We start from the raw sequence: 13,035 nt of genomic DNA on the forward strand, positions 1-13,035 counted from the left end.
AAATGCAGGACTTCTTCTTTTCTTAGAATGTCTTAGTGCAGTAAATAATCTGAATACTTCTTGTAGATATTTTTTATGTTTATATATTTGTATCTTCAATTTTGCTATTGAATGTTCTGACTGCTGCAGTACTTGCTTTTTATCTTCTACTTTCTCTTACTTTATTTATTGTTATGCACTAAAACACTAATGCAAATTCATTTAATGTTTCAAGTTATTTATTGTCATGTGCTGGTTGGCGATGAAACTTAGATGGCAGGCTCCATCAAACAATGCATTAAATATGTATAAACAAAAAACATGCAAGTATTTGGGTATTGAATTGCCTTTTAACAAATTCCGATTGTATATCCTCCTGAAATGTTTTAATCTTGGTTCCATCATGTTAAGCACTTTGGAACTTTGTTTTAGAAAGTGATATATAAATAAAGTTTATTATCACGTATCATTGTGCAGCAGAAATGTTTGTTCAGTTGTTTAAAGTTCAAGAAATCAAGACAACACAACAGTTTGTTTCTGTATTTATCATCAACAAGAACGAAGAGAAAAGTTTAAGAAAAGGACAGAAAAAGAAATGACAGAAATCCATAAACTGATCATCAGGAACTGAACAGAGTATTATTATTGCTGTAAAATGACTTCGATATTAAAATATATAACCATATTTTTGACTGATTTTCGGCATATTTATAGTTTTTTTTTTTAAGAGGAACAATCCTTAAAATTGACCAATTGAAATGAGAGGCATCCATTCATTTATATATAAAAACTATATGGGCGACCTCTCTGTGGTATCTGATTCATTTAATGTTGTAAAACCCCATAAAAAAAAAACCTTGTAAAGATATTGAAAATTAAAGCAGATTTATGGCACGAATTGTTAGAATCCTGTGATTTTAAGTTTAGGTTGACGCTGAGCTTTAAGGAGGCCAGAAAACATTTTAACACATTTTAGAAGACGGGATTTGAGCCAATCAGGACGCAGCTTTCTACATTTTCATTCTCCAGAAAACAAAAGACAACAAGACAAACGAGCAGAAAATCTCATGAGGAAGAAGAATCGTTGACAGTAGGGACGCACTGATACGAATACCGATATCAGGCCGGTCTATTCAATTCAATATGTTTATATTCTATCTATATACTATCATTTTAATTCCCTGTTTACATTTTAAACCTATTTATTAATGCATTTTAAAGACTTTCACTTGAATCATAATTCATGTTAATGCTGAATAGTTTTTACCAAGTTACAGGAGCATGATTCATAATACTGATAATAAATAACAGTTCAGTAAATGTATATCTATGATTTATTTGTGACATTAGTAAAGCAGGTGTTTCAGGCCAGATGTTGTCTCGCACATCAATGATTCCAGTCTCTCCACACAGTGAGACACACAGATCAATAATAAAACATTTGTATAAAAGCATGTGTACAGATTGTAAAGCCCTCTGAGGCAAATTCTGTCATTTGTGATTTTGGACTATATAAAATAAATTGAATTGAATTGAACTGAAAAACACTGAACAAGAACACCTTCAGCTCAGGTATTGCTGACGGTGCATCCCTCATTAAAAGCTTAAAAATACAAAATATGTACAATAAAAATTTGTCTGAATTAAAAGCAACTCCTGTGATAAAGTTGTAAAGTCAGAAAGCATAAAAGATATTTATCCATTTACAAAAAACATGATGCAGTGATGTATTCATTATATCACATCCCAGCTGGATGTTTAAGAGCAGAATTCAGATTTGTAGGTTTTGGTTTTTAAAACATTTGACTCATCTTCTTCAATAGTGATGAAGATGAGATGTGAAATGAGAGCAGAGAGACAACGGGCAAAGCAACAGGAAATAAAACATGCAGGTAATAAAGTACTCCTCCTCCTCCTCCTCCTCTAACTGGGTGTGGGGAGGAGGTGCACGTGGTGGCTGACGGCCTGCTCCATGGAGCTTTTGAAGGCCTGGTATGAGGAGGAGACGGGCAGGAGGAGGCGTTTGGAGCTGGGCTCACTCTGAGGGAAGAGGCCTTCGTCCCTCAACGGCTCCCTCCTTCTTCTGACTCTCCTCTCTCCTCCTCCCCCCTCAACAGGGTGGAGGAAGGAGATGGAGGAAGAAGGGAGGAGGCCGGCTGCTGGAGGCTCCTCAGCTCCTGTGGTGAAAAGAAGAAGGTCCTGCAGGGAGATGGAGCTCCTCCCAACTGAGGAGAGGAGAGGTAAGGGGAGAGGAGAGAGGAGAGAGGAGAGAGGAGAGGAAACAAAAGGAGAGGAGAGGTGACAATAGATGAGATGAAACAAGAGAAGATGAAAGGATAGAATAGAGGAAAGGAAACAAGAAAGGAGAGGAAACAAGAGGAGAGAGGAGAGGAAACAAAAGGAGAGGAGAGGGGAGGGGAGAGGAAACAAGAGAGGAAAGGAGACAAGTGAGGAGATGAAACAAGAGGAGATGAAAGGATAGAACATAGGAAAGGAAACAAGAAAGAAGAGGAAAAAAGAGGGGAGGAGAGTGGAGGAAACAAGAGGAGAGGAAACGAGAAGAGAGGAAACAAGAGAGGAGAGGGGAGGAAACAAAAGGTGAGAGGAAACAGGAGAGGAAACAAGAGAGGAGAGGAAACAGGAGAGGAGATTGGAGGATACAGGAGAGGAGAGGAAACAAAAGGAGAGAGGAGGAAAAAGAGGAGAGGAAACAGGAGAGGAGATTGGAGGATACAGGAGAGGAGAGGAAACAAAAGGAGAGAGGAAACAGGAGAGGAGAGAGTTAAATCTTGAACAGGACAAAAGTCTCTTGATGGAGCTGGCGTTGCCGTGGAGACACACATCATGTGACCCTGAGTGAGTGAGGGAAGCTGGTTTTTACCTTCACAGTCCAGCAGGAAGCGTCTCCAGAAGGTGGAGACGGGCGTCTCTCTGCTCCGTCTGTCCTCCTGCTGCGAGAAGTGGACGGAGAAGACCCGGCCGACGGTCTGAGCCGAGAGCCGCTCCGCCGCCTCACAGAAAACACCGCTGAACACCGCCGGCAAGCGCTGCACCTGGATCAGATTCAAGCAGCGTGAACACCTGTAACCGCCTGTTAAAGCCTGTTCTCTGGCGAATAGAACAAGCATGATTTACTTACAGCAATAAAACATGCTGAATAGTGAAACTATATTTTTCTCTAGTAATATTCGGAGTGATCATCACTGAAGATTTGTCCTTTTTTATGTTATTTTTGTCTTTAAAGACATAAAACAAAGAGGCCAAAAGAAGCAGAGAAAGTCTAAATCAAGCTGGACAGCAGAGAGAAAAGACTTTAAATCACCTGATCAAAGACACCCAACGTCTGCAGGCCCTCCCGAAACCTGCAGGAGGAAAAACACACAGAGAGTTATTCAAGTGAAGCAGAGACGATATCCAAGTCTGTGATTGGTTCATTAGTGGGAACAATGTAACAAAAGTGATATGATGATTAAATGAACATCACACATATATATATTTATATTAACTATAAAATATAACTTTAGATCCCTGATCACGTTTTCTATATTATTGATCATTGATGATCCATATTGTCAGACACAGATCCCTTTGATGTTTGATTATAGCAGCTGGTCTTCTTTTTTTATTGCCACCATTTAAAAAAATAATTTCAACGCTCTGAAGTCATTAAACCATCAATAATATTAAACGTTATACTTTTACTTGGTTATAGTCATTTATAGTGTTATTTTCCCATAAAGCACATAAGTAAATAAAAGATTGTATTTTTATAGATTAAACAGATCTAGTCATTAGTAGTTTTAACGACGTATTATAATCTGTTTAGAGCTAGTGTTAGGAAGTTAAACTGCTCATAATTCATCTCTAATATCTATTTTATATTAATGTGTCCAGATTTTTGCTATTTTTCACTATTTCTTTCCACATATATTAATAATATTTCCCATACAAGTTCAATAATTGATATGAATCAATCACATACAATCATTTTAATTGAAGGACTTAAAAATCTCATATTTATTTATTGTTGTTTATCAAATTAAATAATGTAATTTTCCCTGAAATGTCACAAGGCCTTAAGGAACAGATGTGGAGAATATCGTCCGTCGTATAAAGAACCGATAGCAGAACCGTAAACTCCGGACCGCATCAATACTCCGGGTTTTACTAACTTAGCCCCGGGTTTCGGGGGCCGTCCCTATCTGGGGGCTTTAGTTTGAGGGTCCTGGCTGAACACTGGAACAGAACGGAGCCATGGTTACTGGTGTTAGTAACATCCTGCTGGGACAATATGTCTAAATCTCCTGGAGAGAAGATGAGCTGTAAGGTCTCTGTACCTCTGCAGTGGAAGCTGCATCCTGGTGATCAAAGTGAAGCTGACCAGGTCCTCCACCAGAGCATCTCTCTCCTCCAGGCTGCTGATTGGTCGGTTGCAGCCGGCCAGCTCCAGGTACTCCCGACTGGCCGCCATGACTTCTTTCAGGTCGTCTACAGACTCCGCCTCTGCGATCTGAAACCAGCCAATCAATCGATTCAACCTTCGACTGTAAGACACCTGTGACGTAAGCGTGTCCCAGGAGGCCGCCCGTACTCACCCGGCTCACTCGGTGGGTGAGGTGCGTGTCGGGGGTCATGTGCGTGACGGTGAGCGGGCGGTTGGGCGGGTAGTTGAAGAGACATCGGTAGAGAGCGTGAGAGAAGAAGGCGACTGGAGGACCGCCGTGAGCCAGAGAGAGAGCCAGCAGGCAGCCCACGTCAAAGTACAGGTCCTCACGCAGAGCTGGGGACCAACGGAGACGGATAATCAATACTTCTGATCAGCATCAGATCACCTTCTGAGGCCCAAAGCCGTCTTCTGCCATTGGATTCATGATTTTCACTTTAATATAAAAGTCCTGCTCCTCTATAGAAACAGAACAACCATGACTAGAAGTAGAGAGAACTCCAACATGTCTTTAGTGCAGAATAACAGTTAGAATGACATCAATCATAACAAATGAGAAAATCCCCCAAAAAATGGCAAACAATGAAATCAATATATATAACATTTTGGTAAATGTCCACAAGTGTTACCAACGTAGGAAAAAGAAATGGAGGCTTCACGTGCGACATTGAAGAACTATTCACATTTATCAGCCTCTCCTCTGTGTTCAGCAGCAGTTCAGTCAAAGTTTCACAGATTTTTTTGTCACATGACTGTTGGTCTCAGATGAATCAATCATGGCTTCATAGTTTCACTGAGGAGATCAAAATTGTATGTTTTTTAAAGAATCTGATTAAAGCAAACGGTTTACTTGTGGGAAAACTTTAAATGAGAAATGTAGAATAAAATGTTTTTGATGAAATATCACAATTTTACTCAGATGGAAGCGTTCTTTATATATGATGTGTTGATAAACGGTGTCGTTTGGGCGTTTGTATGAAGAGAACATGCTTTTTGATGTCGCCGGCAGGTTTTAGGGTTCAGAGGGTTTTAATAAAGAGTGAAATAAAGATCCAAACCCTGAGAGTCCAGCGCCAGGTTCTTGGATCCGTCTGGACCCTCAAACACCACGGAGTCCTGGATCTGCTGCACCAGCAACTTCAGGAAGTACTGCTTGGCCATGTCGCTGTCCTGGAGGCTGCTGGGAAATGCAGTCAGCTGGTTGTCTTTGAACCTGGACGGAGACGATGAGGAGATTTATCTGTTGATCATAACCGGGTGGAGACAAAACTTTACTGAGATAAAAGGGGCGTTTGTCGTGCCCTCACCTGACGGACAGAGTGCGTGTGGGGTCGAAGTCAGCCCTCCTCACCAGCTCCACCCCTGCAGACAGAGCCTGATCCCCGTCCACCTCCACCTGCACGCTGAGGGGACCGAGCTGAGGGCCCAGAGCCTGCAGGATCCCCTCAGGTGATCCGGATCCAGCAGGTAATGAGGGTCTGAGAGAGGGAGGGGTCACATGGCTGTCAATCAAATTTAAAGGACCAATCACCATGCATCGTCCTGACAGTCATGACAGCAAACACCTGGAATGTCACCTGTTTATGAAGGTTTGTCAATGGTGCGTTAGGTTTGTGTACCTCTTACAGCTGATAAAGGAGAGGTGCGTTAGGTTTGTATACCTCTTACAGCTGATAAAGGAGAGCTTACAGCTGTGTGCGTTAGGTTTGTTAGGTTTGTGTACCTCTTACAGCTGATAAAGGAGAGGTGCGTTAGGTTTGTGTACCTCTTACAGCTGATAAAGGAGAGGTGCGTTAGGTTTGTGTACCTCTTACAGCTGATGGGGGACAGGTGGCGTTTGGACAGCAGACTCCTCCTCCGTCCTCCCAGAGGAGACGCAACCAGGGAGGCTGGAGAAGACGAGCACATGGTTCACATGAAACAACTGCAGCATAATTACAACACTATTAGTAACAAAATTAACAATAATTGTAAATCTGTTTTGAAAAGTTCGGCCCGAAAATTAAAATAAGTAATGACAAAGTAACGAGCGATATTTGAAAACAGAGAACTTTAAGAGATTAAATAAACGAGGATCTTGACCGTATCCAGACTTCAGCTCAGTAAATCATAATTGAAAACCCGAGTCGGTCCATCAGAGACTCAGACCTCTTCCGTCAGTCGTCTGTGTGCAGTCGCTGCAGGCCCAGTTTCTGCTGTCCAACTTCAGCCCAGAACATTTCCTGTGAGTCCCTCTGGAGCCACACAGCCGGCAGCGAATCACCTCAAACCAACTGAAACAAACAACAACAACAACAACAACATCAACAACAAGGAAACAGCAGCAGCTCATCACATAAACATCTGGACAACAAGCAGAACATCAGTCTGCAGAAATGATCAGTGTTCTGCTGTTTGGAGATCAGCTGTCCATCCTCGTCCACTGCGGGTAACGTTAGCTTGATCAGAACAACAGGATCATCAATCAAAGATGATCATTGATTAGCTGATGATGTGTTTTAAAGATTTAGGAACTTCTTGTATTGCTGCTCCAGAAAAAATATTTGTTTACATACAAGAATAATAAAGACAGAGAAGAATAACAATTAATTGGCTTTTTTTCTCACAAAATCATCAAAAAGAACCGATAAGAGAAGTAGTATCAATAACATCCTAACTAGAAGCAGCTAATGTAGCCTGCAGCGGACAACAGATGTCTGGTCAGCTGCCGTCTTTCTAACTCCACACTTCAAGACTTTATTCATTTTCCAAACCAGTAGTGTGACATTATCAGACTTCACACAGCAGCTCCACCTGGAGACTCTAAAGGCTTTATGCTAATCTTAGAATATTTGCAGTTTGTTACATATCTTAGTGACCTTTCACTTTGGAACCTTAACAAGATTTAATAGATTAATTGAATGAAACATTGCAGCCTAGATGTGCAGTTTTTAGGAAAACTAGATACCCAGTATCAGGATGGTCTCTGTAATGACCTCTGCAGCCTCTAGGGGGAGTTTGTTAAATTCCTAATATTGTTCTGAACCATTAAAGGTATCAGTGTGTTTATCTGTACTTGTATTGTGAATGAAACAGAAACATAAGAACATAAATACCCCGTCTTGGCAGAGTGCGTCCGTCCGTCGCTGCAGAGGCAGGTGAGAGCATCGCAGCGCATGTAGACCTCCAGCAGCTCTGAATACGCGTTTGCCTCCAACTCCCATGAGGCATCTCTGCAGACAAGAAGAAATACAAAATCGGTCTCCTTTTTCAGGCTACATTCACAACGATACCCTGTTTTATAACAAAAGCGTATTGGTGTGGATGTACAAGCGTTTCAGCATCGTTTTAGATAAATGATCTCTGTCCACACGAACACGCCTGAAAGCAAAGATCACGTGACATTCATGTACAGAGGGCATGTGGAAGGAAGTAGATTGGTTGCCTAGTTACAGAAAATACAAAAGAGTATTATTGCCCTCTCTTCCCACAATCCCTTGTCTCTTGTGGTCATTTCCTATTGTTGTCAGACTTCAGGTCTCGCCAGGTGCTCATGATCATGTTACCTCTCTGGGATGTATATTCCCATCCTCAGCATCTCCTCCTGGAAGCTCTCCTTGTTGTTACAGAGAGTACATCTGAAGAAGAAGAGGCCGGCGCTGTGGGCCTGACGCTGACACACAGACAGAAACACAGACAGGTAAACTACTCAATAAATCTGGTTCTGTTCAACACACTCATCCAAATCACAGCATATTTTACCGTCCCACCCTAGAGGTTTCTTCCTTTCATCAAAGCGCCATTTACTCATACTCATTTTGATTAGAATTGCTTTTAAAATGTTAAGAAAATAAGAACAAATGTCCGTTGAAGACACAACCCAACATGTCCTCTTTTATTTATTTATTCTTTATGATTTATGTATATATATTTTTTTATATTTTTAAACTTACTATAAATTGTTAAATTGTTACATTTTTTTTTTTTCTATAAATATTTTTTTATTATGATATAAAGTAATTTATTTTTTATTATTAATAAACGTATTATTTGCTCTCTTGCTTTTGCTCGTCCTTGAAGGGCAAAACTATCAACAACTGGCTTTGGGCGGGGCTTCTTGCAAAGAGAAAAAAAAAAGAGAAAATAAAGAAAAGTAAAAGGGATCAAAATTATTAAAAACAAGAAAAATATAGAGATATAATAATTAATATGTTAAAATATTTATGTATTTTTTCAGAAATACAGAAATAAAATCAACCATTAAATGTAATAGTAATAAATATTCCTTTAAAATGTTTTAGTTTTTTGTCTTTATATTTCCACGTGTATTTCTTCTTTTATGTATTTCTCTTTATAGTTCCACATTGTGTTATTTGCTAATAATTATTTTGTCTGTTCCTCTTGTTCTTAATATTTTACATTTTTTTTATTTCTTTTAATGTCACTACTTTGACTTCATACACTTATGCCTGGCGAAGAAAAGAAAAGAAAACGGTCAAACCTGCACACAGTCCCTGTGGAACCAGCTGGTGTGGCAGGACGGACATTTGAGGACGGAGTAGCTCAGGACCGGATCGATGGAGTCCAGACAGACGGAGCAGGACTGAGGCAGACTGAGGTCCAAACCCACACAGAGGGACTGAGTAGGACTGTGATCTGGACAGTAGGACCTGGACACAGAGACCGGTAGACCACAAGAACTTTCTAATCACGGAGGTCAGAGTTCATCAATGCTCTTTCCCCTAATAGCCAATAAAACAAGAGCGTTTCATGTGTTCACTCACGGGAAGAGTCCGGTAAACTGAGAGATGAAGTTGTGTTTCCTCCCACAGGGGAAGTGGACCATCCTCCTGCAGCTTCTGACATTACAGCCGACACACGCTCCCTTCTTCTTACAGCCGCTACACATCTGAAACACACACAGTAAACAGAGTAAACACAGAGTAAACACACAGTAAACAGAGTAAACACACAGTAAACACACAGTAAACACACAGTAAACACAGAGTAAACACACAGTAAACACAGAGTAAACACACAGTAAACAGAGTAAACACACAGTAAACACAGAGTAAACACAGAGTAAACACAGAGTAAACACAGAGTAAACACAGAGTAAACACACGGTAAACACAGAGTAAACACACGGTAAACACACAGTAAACACACAGAGTAAACACACAGTAAACACACAGTAAACACACAGTAAACACACAGTAAACACAGAGTAAACACACAGTAAACACAGAGTAAACACACGGTAAACACAGAGTAAACACACAGTAAACACACAGTAAACACACAGTAAACACACGGTAAACACAGAGTAAACACACAGTAAACACAGAGTAAACACACAGTAAACACAGAGTAAACACACAGTAAACACACAGTAAACACAGAGTAAACACACAGTAAACACAGAGTAAACACACAGTAAACACAGAGTAAACACACAGTAAACACAGTAAACACACAGTAAACACACAGTAAAAACGCTAAACACAGTAAACACAGAGTAAACACACAGTAAACACACAGTAAACACACGCTAAACACACAGTAAACACACAGTAAACACACGCTAAACACACAGTAAACACAGAGTAAACACATAGTAAACACACAGTAAACACACAGTAAACACACAGTAAACACACAGTAAACACAGAGTAAACACACAGTAAACACACAGTAAACACACAGTAAACACACAGAGAAAAATAAAAGATGAAGATAAAAGATCTCTTTCAATATCTCACCAGTCGAGCCGAGCGGCGGATCTCCTGTTTGATGTCGTCCACCAGGAAACCAAAGACGCCCTCGTTCTCGTCTCCTCGCTGATAAACTCCACACGACGTCAGCTGAGAGGCAACACACGATTAAACACACCTCCACACCTCCACCAACACCTGCAGCTTGTTCTCAGTGCTGAGACCTCAGGACTGTGAAAAGGTCTGAGTGAAGAGCTTCAGTACTGTTTTTGAAATGACTTCAAAGATCACATTCTTAATTTCATATAATAAGTTTTCTTTAAACAACTTATTTCACCATTGTCTTTAAGACATCATTAAACACTGTGGAATAAAAAAGGTTTCTGAAGATTCAGAATTTCAGTTAATGACAGAAACATTGCCAATTATTAAACAATTATAATTTGTCCTTATATTTTTTACAAAGACATGACTACAGTAAACACGCCCACAGACTTACCAAACAGAAGTAGTGCACGGACAGTTTGTGCTCTTTTAGTGTGACTTTTTCCCCAAACATGGCCGGGTCATCACCACTGAGCCTGCAGAGAGCACAGCCTGGACACAGACAGAAATCCACAATCCAAATTCATCAAACTGCATATTTATTATCAGCATCTTATCCGAGTTCCCACTTTTGTCTTTAACAACTTTTCCCAGCTATTTTTTCTGGTACAAACACAGCAGGACAACAGTTCCTGGTAAACTACTCGGATTACCTTTAAGAGATCCTAATTTTAAATATTCAAACATATGAACTACATTCAGAAACATTTCCACCTTGAGCCTTTTCACACATGCCATGGCAAGGACTAGATGGAGCAAGAGACATCCAGCATGTGGCGGTACTGCAACAGTTACGGTATAAAACCACCTTAAACTCAACAAAAGAAGGAAGTAGCATAAGAGGAAGGTAAAGAAGAAGAAGCAGAAGAAGAAGACGAAGAAGATGATGAAGAAAAAAAAAGAGCAGAAGATGAAGAATGAAAAGAAGAAGAAAAAGAAAAAGGATCAGAAGAAGAAGAAAAAGAAAAAGAAAAAGTAGAAAAGAACAAGGATAAAGGAAGAAGTAGAATACAAAGATGGAGATAAAGAAGAAAAGGAAAGAGAAGTAGAAGAAGACAACAAAGATGAAAAGGAAAAGAAGCAGAAGAACAAAGCGGCAGAAAAAGAAGACAAGGACAAAGATGAAGAAGAAACAAAAGCAGAAGAAGAAAAAGAAGACGAAGAAGAAGACAGAACGTGAAGCAGAAGAAGAGGCAGAGCAAGAAAAAGAAGCAAAAGAAGAAGAAGAAGAAGAAGAAGAAGAAGAAGAAGAAGAAGAAGAAGAAGAAGAAGAAGAAGAAGAAGAATACGATGATGAATTACACACTGATGTGATGAGTTATAAATGCAGAATGAAGAAAACATGGACTACAGTGACAACGTGAAGAATCATTCAGGCGTAGATCACTCACACTCCTCCTGGTTGCTGCCGGCGTCTGCAACCTTTGACATCCTCGCCTTCTTCTTCTTCATGTTGGTGTGACGCGACTCTGCAAGGACACAGACAGATCAATAATAATAATAATAATAATAATAATAATAATAAAAACAATAAAAATAATAAATGATAATAATAATAATGAATAATAATAATAATAACAATAAAAATAATAATAACAATAATAATAATAACAATAATAATAATAACAATAATGATGATAACAATAATAATAATAATAATAATAATAATAATAATAACAATAATGATGATAAATAATAACAATAATGATAATAATAATAACAATAATCACAATAATAATAGTAATAATAATAACAATAATAAGATTTTATAATAACAATAATAATAACAATAATAATATAGTAATAATAATAACAATAATAATCTGAGGAAACAAATAAATTATTAATATTGTTTAACAGATTAATTGGTAGTGAATTAATAAAAAAAATTAAAATCACAAAGTCAATTGAAATACCTGTTAATATCTGTTACAATCTAATATGTCAACATAAACATAAATACATCTGAGAGTATTTAAAACAGTTTATAATCATATGAATGAGTGAGTGAGTGAATGAATGAGTGAATGAATGAGTGAATGGTGAATGAATGAATGAGTGAATGAATGAGTGAATGAATGAGTGAATGAATGAGTGAATGAGTGAGTGAATGAATGAGTGAGTGAATGAGTGAGTGAATGAGTGAATGAATGAGTGAATGAGTGAATGAATGAATGAGTGAGTGAATGAGTGAGTGAATGAATGAGTGAATGGATGAATGAGTGAATGAGTGAAGAACCTGCGGGAGGAACGGGAGCTTTATTCTGTTATTCTGTTTTGTTGCTGCTTCGGTTTCGTCCAGTTTTTAAATTTCCCTCTTTCAAAACAAAAGGAATCCACTTCCGCTTCCGCTTCTTCTTCTTCTTCTTCTTCTTCTGGAGTTCTGCTCTTTGTTTCCGGTTCGCTGCCTGAGCGCCCCCTGGTGGACGGCAGGCAAATAACCTCCAGCTGGATAAACTATGAGTGTCTCGACTTTCTGCTACTTTATACTTTATAATTTATAATATAGTGTAATAAAATATAATAAAATAAAATATTATATAATATAATATAATACATGTAATATACAATATACAAAATAATACAATATAATGCAATGCAATGTAATATAATAAAATAAAATAAAATAAAATAAAATAAAATAAAATAAAATAAAATAAAATAAAATAAAATATAATATAATATAATAAAATATTGTGAAATATAATACAATATAATACAATACAATACAATACAATATAATATAATATAATATAATATAATATAATATAATATAATATAATAAAATATAATATAATATAATAAAGTATTATA

At 38.4% G+C, this 13,035-nt stretch overlaps 1 protein-coding gene across 2 annotated transcripts; it reads right to left on the minus strand.

Annotated features, from left to right (window-relative positions):
• Positions 1–550: 550 nt before the first annotated feature.
• g2e3 (G2/M-phase specific E3 ubiquitin protein ligase) lies at positions 551–12,617 on the minus strand. 2 transcript variants are annotated; one of them, XM_054613594.1, is made up of 17 exons: positions 12,461–12,617; positions 11,613–11,690; positions 10,616–10,713; positions 10,165–10,266; positions 9,187–9,311; positions 8,904–9,072; positions 7,969–8,075; positions 7,519–7,635; positions 6,572–6,696; positions 6,231–6,312; positions 5,731–5,901; positions 5,482–5,636; positions 4,575–4,759; positions 4,317–4,489; positions 3,302–3,341; positions 2,861–3,026; positions 551–2,204 (listed from the first exon to the last, which is right to left on the minus strand). In XM_054613594.1, exons 2-17 carry the CDS (start codon positions 11,671–11,673, stop codon positions 1,903–1,905), a joined length of 2,178 nt encoding a protein of 725 aa, XP_054469569.1. In that variant the 5' UTR covers positions 11,674–11,690; positions 12,461–12,617; the 3' UTR covers positions 551–1,902. The 2 variants fall into 2 exon arrangements, with proteins under 2 accessions (XP_054469569.1, XP_054469568.1); XM_054613593.1 differs by having other exon boundaries at positions 2,861–3,032.
• Positions 12,618–13,035: the final 418 nt, after the last annotated feature.

This window comes from Anoplopoma fimbria, chromosome 15 (genome assembly GCF_027596085.1).
Source record: "Anoplopoma fimbria isolate UVic2021 breed Golden Eagle Sablefish chromosome 15, Afim_UVic_2022, whole genome shotgun sequence".
Classification (NCBI taxonomy): domain Eukaryota; kingdom Metazoa; phylum Chordata; class Actinopteri; order Perciformes; family Anoplopomatidae; genus Anoplopoma; species Anoplopoma fimbria.